This window comes from Tachypleus tridentatus, chromosome 10 (assembly GCF_004210375.1).
Source record: "Tachypleus tridentatus isolate NWPU-2018 chromosome 10, ASM421037v1, whole genome shotgun sequence".
Lineage (NCBI taxonomy): Eukaryota > Metazoa > Arthropoda > Merostomata > Xiphosura > Limulidae > Tachypleus > Tachypleus tridentatus.
The window spans coordinates 72,123,146-72,134,155 of record NC_134834.1 but is presented as its reverse complement, the minus strand read 5'-3'; the positions used below and the strand labels follow the sequence as shown (position 1 = coordinate 72,134,155).

The window sequence follows — 11,010 nt, the reverse complement described above, 5'->3', positions numbered from 1 at the left end:
TTTACTTCATGAACCTCAGATATATCAGAATTTATAGCTGCTATTCCTCTTGAGCTCAACACAGTTTTGCCCATGAATTAAAATCACCAAAATGCTCGCAGATTTGCGTCCTAGCTTGCATATTCAAAATATAAATAAATCTTGTACGATACTTAAGTGGAAAACATATTTCACCAATTAGAATATTAAAACCACGCACATATTTACCTACCATAGTGATCTAACCCCCTACAGCTTTATAAAGAGCTGCATCGGAGATACCGTATTAACAGAGATCTATCTATCTGTCTATTCTGAGCCAATATCGAAGAATCTCCATCACTACCTCTCACTGCTTCATTATTGATTGTATCCATGAAACGCGCAGGCCTACTACAGGAACATGAAGATTACATTTATTACAACGCTGCTTCTATAGAGAAAACAAATAAATTATCTCGCAGACAGGTTTCTTTGAAAACGTGATTCAGTTCGACTAATCATATACAAATGCTATACGCTATAACCTTATGACACTAAGATATTTTAGAGTATCTATAGCAGTATCTATCTCTTCTAAGAAATCCCACCGCAGTTATTGGCCTGGTTCTAGACAGACAGACAGATGGATACTCACAAGCACATGAAGCAATGGTAGCGCAGGATGCTCTATTGAACCATGGAGACAAGCCGCTTTTCAGGTTTAACAATTACAGCGCATGCGCGCGTTAACGGGTTTCGTGTCGTTTTGTTTTGAGTAACTTGCCACTGAGAGAGAGAGAACTCAAACGTTGAGTAGCGCTTTGGTTTTTACCAAGATGTGAGCATCTCTGTGATACTGTTAATTCAGTATTTTCAGTCTAAATTCGCCTTTGGTCAACACATTTATAATTTTCACTAAAAACTAAAAAAAACAACAGTAATACGTAACTGGTCAACAATAGAGTTGGAGGAAAGCTAGATAAAGGTAAAATTTCATATCTAATGTTTCTTTTCTGTTTCCTCACTTTGCTTGCAGTTTCGTGTGTTGCTTACCAAGTGGAGATTCGAAACCTGTTTCAGTTCTTGGAATACGATGCTACATTCCGCACAAGGCTCCTGGCAACATACGTTGAGGTAAATAAGTCTAGCTGAGAGAACCACCGTAATGAGCTCGAGCAGCAGCGCAGCGGCAAAAACGGACTTACTGACGACCCTCGACCCGGACGAAGAATGTATGAAGGAGAGAAAATGGTGGTGTTTTTTACTGTCGAGTATTTTCACCTTTCTCTCAGGACTAATCATTATTCTACTCTGGCGAGCTTTTGCCTTTGTTTGTTGCCGAAAGGAAAGCTCATCCGGTTCATACAGCCAAAGTGTAGTTAAACAACAGCCAAAAAGAGACCCCCATCATAAGGGAGACAAAGAGAACGAAGCCACAGAGATTGGCTTCATGACAGAGGCGAAGGACTGGGCTGGAGAACTGATATCAGGACAGAGCACGACTGGCAGGATTTTGGTAAGTCAAAGTAGAGCAAGATGTAGTTTTGTTTTTGCTAATGATGACAAACGAGATTGTCCGTTACAGTTAATACAAGTCACAGCAGCTAAAAATTTGGGGTTTCAGAAAATTTCTGAATTAACGACAGTTTTAGGAATCGTTATGATTATAATATTGTCCTCTATAGTTATACATATGAATATCATAAATGGGTACCTGCAAACACGTAAATTTAATGAAGAAAAAACAACTGATGTCAATTTACAGTAACATTAACTTTTAGTTAACTGTAAACAGTAATTACAAATTTCAAGCACTTCTGTTTTACAAATATCTTAGCAGTAATTGCTCCATACAGATAGTAGTTTACATAGTTTAAAAAAGCAGTTAATGTAAATACTAACCGTAAGATTTAAGCATTTACATTTAACAGTATTTTAAAGAATAATTACTTCATATAGATGTTGATTCACAGTATTGTTAGCCTTTCGTTTAAAGTGTAAATAACAGTAGTAAATTCCAGGCATTTACATTTTACACTAATAACGGTAGCTTACGGTTAAGCTGTAAACAGAAATTGCAATTATATTTTACAGTATTTTTCAGCTGTAGAATTACTATTACGCAATCGACGATATCTATTCTACTAGTAACACAAAACTAAATAAAAAGGGCTCGGCAAGGCCAGGTGGGTTAAGGCGTGCGACATGTAATCTGAGGGTCGCGCATTCGCATCCCCATCGCGCCAAACATGCTCGCCCTTTCAGCCGTGATGGCGTTATAGTGTGATGGTCCATCCCACTATTCGTTGGTAAAAGAGTAGCCCAAGAGTTGGCGGTGGTAGTGATGACTAGCTGCCTTCCCTCTAGTCTTACACTACAAAATTAGGGACGGCTAGCACAGATAGCCCTCGAGTAGCTTTGCGCGAAATTCAAAAATAAACTAAATAAAAACGATTGCTATAAAACTGGTGTTTTCATAAGATGGAAAGTTAGTTTGAATATTAAAGAATTAAAACTCGTATAACTCTTTTCTTCAAACTTTGTTAGATCAATGATAGAAAGCAGTCATACTGTGTAAAGCTTCCACGCTTACAACACCGTCATGCAGTGTAATAATGTTATATTGAGCAAGATTGTCATAATCAATTTATAAGCGCATTCATTACAGAGAAAATATGAGAATGTATCTATTCTTGTTAGCAAGACCTGATGTAAACTTATTTGTGGCCCCATGAAATATTATGACGCTGGATGTCTAGTTTGATTCAAAGTTGAGGCTCCTTCCTCTGAAGCTCAAGGGCCCCATGCAATTATATAGGTTATACCCTCTCTAAATGACCCGGCATGGCCAGGTGGTTTAGGTGCTCGATTCGTAATATGAGAGTCACGAGTTCGAATCCCTGTCACATCAAACATGCCCGTCCTTTCAGTCGTGGGAGCGTTATAATGTGACGATCAATCACACTATTCGTTGATAAAAGAGTACCTCAAGAGTTGGCGGTGGGTGGTGATGACTAGCTGTCTTACATCTAGTCTTACACTGCTCAATTAGGGACGGCTAGCGCGATAACCCTCGTGTAGCTTTGCGCAAAATTCACAAATTAAACAAATTAAAAATGTTTAACTTATTTCCGCGTATTTATTTGATTAATAAGATAGAAAACTGTCTTCCTTTTTCAACCGTAGAGTGCTGTGCAAGTTACATTTTATATTGTTAACCCTCGCAGATAACCCTCGTGTAGCTTTGCGTGAAATTCAAAAACCAACCTACCCTCTCTAATTAAGACATTGCCTGTTAGTTACGGTCATCAATTATGAATGCTGTTTTATTTTACCTCAGTTCAGAGGTTTATAAAAAATGCGTGACAGCATTATTTACTAAACCATTTTCTACTAGAAAAGCGTTCGCAATAACAAAGTTCCATAATTTAAAAGTGTGTTTTTTCCTTATAGCAAAGCCACCGGGCTAGCTGCTGTGTCCATCGAATAGAATCGAATCGCTGATTTTACGTTGTAAATCCATAGACTTACTGCTATCCCGTTGAGGGACTGATTTAAAACTAATAATTAAAACTTTAAATGTTTATGACGATCTATTCTGCATTCAGATTCTTAATAAAACTGTACTGTACGATATTACGATGAAACAATTTGATAATTGCATTTAATGATGTAAGGAGTTGAATTGTTATCTTTATGTTACCTTATGTGAAGGTTATATATACATTCTTTAATAAGCATGCAATAGTTCATTTATATAATTAGCGAAAATACCCAAATAAACATTTGAATATAGTTGCTTTGCTATACTTACATATAACTAAAATATTCACAAATTAAGTCTCTTGTTTATAACCAAAGTAACATAAAAATTATCTTGTCGTTGAAAGGTTGTATAATAAATAGTTACAAGAACAAAACGATGTACTTTAGTTATAGGTTTAGTTCAGGCGTAAATATTAAGTTAGTTAAGATTGTGATCAATCTCTGGAATCTACTTTTAATCAGATAATATTTGATGTTCTTAGAGTTAACTTATTTATGATAGGCACTCATCTTAATGGTGACATGTGAAGTAATAGTGTATTACTCAACGTTAATTAGTTTTGTTTACGCTACGCGTATGTGTATTCATAGTCACCAAAGTTAATTACGCTCTTCCAGTATAAATATGAAAAATGCTTGATTCTTATCTACTAACTTTAGAAAGAGATATTAAAATAAGGCCTATTTTTGTCACAAAGTTCAGCTTCACCTAGTTTTTCAATAACAAATTAACCTAGATCGTATATAAGTTGATCGTATTATCAATCAATGTTTCCCTTGTAAAAGAGATACAAAAATGTTATATTTCTGAGCTCTGGTTCTTTGTTTTTTTGTTACAAAAATAGCACTGATTAAGAAATCATGCCTCTAGAGTGAAAAATGAAAAATGATATTGAACCGTATGATATTTTCGAAATAAGCGAAGCTATTATTGGATATATTACTTTAGAGTTTAATGTAATATTTGAATAAGAAACAGTAACATTTGAGGTAACATATTTTATGAATATAGGTATATATTTCAGCGGTATAAGAACCCTTTTATTCGGTGGTTTTTCTCTTGTATAATGTGTTTTCATTTTTTACAATGCTATTATACTCAGATAGAGGAAATAAATACTAAAGAACAGACAGCATGTTTGATTCTCATTTATTTCTTTAAAGTTTCAATATCAGTTGACGTAGATGTAATTAAAATTTTCTTTTCTAGTATGATAGTTTTTCTTGCTCTTAATTTTAACACTTAAAACTACACGCTCTCTCTCTAACAAGCTGGCTAAGACAGTTAGTTTAATATGCTAATCTGTGTTTCTTTTTCGTTTATGCTATGCTTAATACGGCATTATCTTCAATAATTGAAAATGGTGTGACTGCTTCCACATAGAACAATGTACACCAACTTATTTTATAAATATAGATATATATTTAACCAGTATAAGAACACATTTAAAATTTTATATCAAGATAGGAATGAAAGTATAGGCAAAACAAACATAGATGTAAGGAAATATTTAATACATACGAAACCAAACAGTAAACATAATTCAATCTTTATATCGATACAGTATATTGGACCAAAGATCCTGAAACACAAGTATAATGTAAGATAACGAAATTGATTTATAGTAACGTTCATTGTAAAATATCTAATCCGTTTATAACAATTTTGGAAACTACATACATTTATTATAAAGTGACTTATCTCTCATAAAGTATTATGTTTGAACTACAATCGTAAATGATACAGTTGAAGAAATAAAACCAAAACTTTTATCTCTTCTTATAATATGGCAGTGGGATAAGCAGGTATTAGTAAACTCACGTCTTCTCTATATTTACTTGCTAGCTAAATTTGTTTAGTTTTCCACCCACTTACTCAGTCTAGAGAATAGTGTAGACGTTGTTCAAAGTTCCAAACAAGCATGCAGTTTGATACGCATGTAGCATTAACATGTTTTCTTTCTGCGAGGGAAGAATATATATGATCTGATGATGTTCATGGATTCTATTTAACTTGTACAAAACTGTTACAAATGGTATCTGAAGCAGATAAGTCATTACAAAGAAGATAGCAGCTCAGAAACATTCAGCAATCTTCCTGTAGCATGACTCTCCATAAGTTCAAAAGTCAGCTCAGAATGGAGGCATTGAATCATTTATATCTTTTTTCTATTTCGAAATATGATAAACTAATTCAAAAAATAAACATACTTGTACTTCTTCAAGGGTGAAACGAACAGAGATTGGTTAATTCTACCAGTTAAAAGTAACTCTACTGTGTTTAAACAGCCCCCTAATCCAACTGTTTATAATCTTCCCTCGAATTTACTAAAACACTTGACATCAAATGTTCTGAACTTTCTAAGCTTTCTAGACCTATATTATTTAACTTTTTGATCTTGATGTCATCACTACAACCTCTGCTAAAGAGAAATTACAAAATTGTAAATATAGCTTACAACAATAGCTTTACTTTTGAAAATCATAAAATGATAATACCCGTTTTGGGATAAAATTATTTTGTTTGCTTATATAATTATGGTAGTCATTCTTGAATTTTGATCAAGTTAGTTTTTCTTCCGGAAATGTATTTCTGCTAGAATATATAGGTTGTTTACAGTATTCTTTGAACCATAGGACAGACTTTGCTTTGGGCCCGGCATGGCCAGGTAGGTTAAGGCGTCCGACTCGTAATCTGAAATCGCGGGTTCGAATCCCCGTCGCACCAAACATGCTCGCACTTTTAGCCATGAGGCGTTATATACGTGACGGTCAATCCCACTATTCGTTGGTAAAATATTTAAATGCTAAATTACGGACGGCTAGTGTAAGACTAGAGGGATGGCAGCTAGTCATTACTACCCACCGCCGACTCTTGGGCTAATCTTTTACCAACGAATAGTGGGATTGACCGTCACGTATATAACGCCCCATGGCTAAAAGACCCTCAGATTACGAGTCGCACGCCTTAACACGCTTGGCCATGCCAGGTCATCTATGTTTTCAGAACAAATGCTTGCGTTACACATCTTTTGAAAAACGAACGAACACACAAGTAATTTACATCCTGTTAGATTGAAACCAAAATTGCTACGTTGCATTCTTTATCACTAAAAGAGAAAAATAAAATAAAATAAAAACGTGTGAAATAAAACAAAGAAATAAACCATTCGATTTACAGGTTCGTAAGCATTATGCCACTTCCAAAAAAATGCCCCTCGCTTTTCAACCACATTTGATCATGTAATTGAATGATTTTGCAACCTCTGTGAGAATAGTTCATAGAGGAATTCACTTATTGTCAGCGTCTTATTACCAACCCGAACTTTATAGGTTTGCCATTTTTTGCTGTGATATAAGCATATTCTCCCAGTTGTGATATGAATGAGAAACAGTCCATTTTGTGTGCTGAAGAAGTGCAATTTTGGTTAGAAGGGTGTAATCCAGTTGTTGTTACTTTGCAAAAGGTTTTTTTCTTTCTTAGACCATTTAAAAGCCAACAGTTACTTGTCATGCTGTAGAAAACAAACAAACTATAAATTGCTTCATCTGTAGCATTATTTTCTTAGTTGACTTCTTTCTACCACAAAATTCGTACACCATGTTACACCATGCATATATATTAGGTGGTTCAAAAAATAAAAAATAATGGCGAATTTGCATATCCAAATTTTAGTCACCTATAGGAATAAGAAACCTGTGTGTTTTACGACTTCAAAGTACTCTCCTCCCTAACGCACACACTTATCCCAACGGTGTTTCTACTTGTTGAAACAGTCCTGGTACGCTTCTTTTGTAATGTCCTCCAGCTCCTTCGTCGCATTTGCCTTAATCTCGGGAATCGTCTCAAATCTTCTTCCTTTCAAGGGTCTTTTGAGTTTGGGGAACAAGAAAAAATCGCAAGGAGCAAGGTCAGGTGAGTAGGGGGGTGGGGAAGAAGAGTGATCGAGTGTTTGGCCAAAAACTCACGAGTTCTGAGGGCTGAATTTCGCAGCAACGCGGTGCATCTTCAATTTTTCGGTCAAAATCTCGTAACAAGATCCAACTGATATCCCACACTCTTCAGCAAGCTCCCTGACAGTCAGACGTCGATTTGCCCGTTGTTGATTTTGTCGACGTGTGGGTCGTCAGTTGACGTGGAAGGACGTCTAGGACGCTCATCATCTTCAATGGACTGTCTACCATCCTTAAAACGTTCATGCCACTGGAAACATGCCGTACGCTTCATAGCAACATCACCGTAAGCCGTGTTAAGCATAGCAACAGTTTCAGTCGCAGATTTTCCAAGTTTAACACAAAATTTCACAGCAAGTCGTTGCTCCTTCAGGTCATTCATTCTGAAATCTGCCAAACGAAAAAATCGCACTTCACTTAAAACCGCGAAGCTAATACACAAATGAAGATATCTGCAATCGGGAAATGGCGTCGTAATCAGCTGATCTGTTCGAACCTAGCGACACCAAGCGGATTCCCCTGGAACCAACTGGAGCCGCGCAATTCAAACAGTCCGCATATTTTTTGAACAGCCCTCGTATATACAATTGAAAAACTAAAGCCTTCTTCTATTCGTTGGTGCTTTTATTTTTTTTAAACTTTAATTCTAATATTTCAGACCCTTACAATTAATGATGGAAAAATAGAAGTTACGCATCATTTTTATGCATGCATTCAAACTTGGTCATAATGCATCGCAAACAGCTCGCAAAACCAACCAAGAATGGGGCAAAGGAACCACCTATGAATGTACAGTACAGCGTTGGTTTCAAAAGTTTCGTAATGGAGATGCGAGTCTTGAAGTTGAGGAGGGCAGAGAACATATTTCTGCTGTTGGAATCGACCAACTGGGAACATTAGGAGAAAGAAACATGCGTCACACTGTTCAAGAAAATGACACAAGAATTGGGTATTGGCATTTCCACAATTTCGGACCATCTTGAGCAAATTGCAAAAGTGAAAACGTTCGAGAACTGGATTCCACCCGAGCTCAGTGAAAATAAGAAAAACAGCCGTTTCGAATTGTGCTCTAAGCTGATTTTGCGCAACAGAAATGACTCATTTCTTGATCTAATTGTCATGTGTGATGAAAAGTGGATCCTTTACGACAACAGAAAGCGATTTGCACAATGGCTTAACCGTTACGAGGCTTTTAAAAACTTTCCAAAGCTAAAGTTGCATCAAAATAAGACTATGGTTACGTATGGTGGTCTGTGGCCGGTGTTATGCATTACAGCTTGCTCAGTCAGGACCAGAATATTGCTGCGGAGGTTTACTGTCAAGAATTGGAAGAAATTCATAGAAAGTTGCGTGACAAAATTACAACACCAGTCAATGAAAGAGCACCAATCTTGTTTCATGATAATGCTCAGCCACACGTTGCTAAAATAACTCTGAAGAAGCCCAAGAAAATGGGTTACGAAACATTGCCTCATCTTCCTTACACCCCATTTTCAGACTACCACTTTCTGGATCGTTTGGATAACTTTTCACAGGACAAAAGGTTCAAGAACAGAGGAGCAGCATAGAATGGCTTTAAAGAATTTTTGAGTCATAGGACTTTTAGAGTTTTATCATCATGGCATAAATAATCTTGTTTCTCGTTAGCAAAAGTGTATAGATTCACTAGATTCCTAATTTGAGTAATAAAGTCGCTTTTGAATTTTTTTATTTTTTATTGCAGTTAAAATTTAAAATCCACCATTATTTTTGAAGAACCTAATATAATATACAAAGTGTTGTTTTTTAACTCCAGAAACAACTCACAATTGCTGCTATTGCAAGAATTACAGCAACAATGTCCACAAACATTTTAATAACTTTTTTGTTGTCATTTGTTTATACAATGAAGATCGCGCATGAGAATCTCTGCGTCTGTTTTCTTGTGATTGTATGACGCCAGGATAGGAACAATGACATTTTCATGTTCAAACATGACACTTGAGTCATGTATTGTATTTATCCTTTCATGGAATAGATGAGGTAGACAGAACATTTGCCAGAAGTAAATAAAAATCAGTCTTAATGTTGTGCTAATATTTCAGAAGAGGACTTGAATATCCGATTCTCACATAGTATGAATTTCCTCCTTTTCTGCCTTATTGGGTTTGCGACTGTGAGCAAGATAGCAGTTTTATAGTATATACAATGTCCAAACGACAACGTGATCCCAGCTGTATCAGAATATATGTCTAAGAAACTCTATTTATGTGTATAATTTTAAAAGGTGAAACAGGCTTTGGATGCTAAAATGTAAGTAACTGCCGAACTGTTTAAAATGTTAACACAAAGGAGGATCATTAGTAGATAAGACACATGTTCAAAGAAACTACTGATATCAGACCTAGTGTATCCTCTTAGTCTACTCAAGACAGATAGGGATTGTGGAGTAGACTGATCATCACGCGTGAGAATTAGTCCGTGTCACAATTTTTAGATTGGCATGATACATACAACCTGCCACTTTGTTTGAATGAATTAAACTGGTGTGATATCATATACTGAAACTTTTTTTGACATTTATTTAAAAGGAATAGTTTATTCTTGTGAATAATATTTGGGAATGAAACAGTACACTGAACCAGTCTTTCCTAAACAAACATAACACTGCTATTGTACAAATTCTTTAAGAGTTTCTACAGTGGTGACGACATTCCATCCCATGACTTGCTTTGTGTCAAGTACAAACAAAGTCTGTTATACTGTAGACATATTTTACAATCTAGCGAAGCTTGACTATAATTATATTTCTCATAAAAATCTGGATTGAGTGAAGGGTGTCGTTGGTAATGGATATAGCAAATGAAGTGTCCCTTTATCATACACCCTTCTGATTCGTGAAAATTTTTAAGGGATTGGATAAATAATGTAGTATTTAAAAATATCGTAGGCATAATACTAATGTTTTATGACAAATAGTGATTGTCCTCTGCATATATTGCTTATTCCCTTTGGTTTGGCAACCATTACATTTACATTTGTGACAAATTCTTTGACGGGCATACACATGTTCATGATAGTGATTTATTATTTCTCAATCCGGAGCTACATTAAAATTACGTAAATTTATAATACTATTCAGAAATCAAGTCCTTCAAGTGAGACATGACAGTACTTGGAAAGATATGTTTCTGTCAGTCAAATAACTCTTAGCATCATATTGTAAATATTTCGAAAGAAATGTCTCAATTAATCAAATAACCCTTCGTGTCATATAATAATACTTTGAATGTGATGTCTTAATTAATCAAATAACTCGTGATGTCATTGCAATAAAACGTGTGCTTAAATATAGTTATAAGAAAAATAGAATTTTTTTGAAGGATACTGTGTATACGTATAATACAAATACCTAAGATGTATATATATGTACCATCAGATTATTTTAGAAACGTATATATGTGTATATTCATCTTCTGTACCAATATACATAGAAAATGTTTGACACTCTTTGGAAATATATAGTTTGTCAAACATAATCTTTATTTGACCCTCTAAACACTGTCATAT

At 35.3% G+C, this 11,010-nt stretch overlaps 1 protein-coding gene across 1 annotated transcript in view; it reads left to right on the top strand.

Moving 5' to 3' along the window:
- Positions 1-453: 453 nt before the first annotated feature.
- Positions 454-11,010, top strand: part of LOC143229545 (calcium-activated potassium channel slowpoke-like) — a 162,627-nt gene continuing 152,070 nt past the window's right edge. The window contains exon 1 of the mRNA XM_076462028.1: positions 454-1,477. Coding sequence (XP_076318143.1) covers positions 1,127-1,477 — 351 coding nt within the window. The 5' untranslated portion in view covers positions 454-1,126. The remainder of the gene's footprint in view (positions 1,478-11,010) is intronic.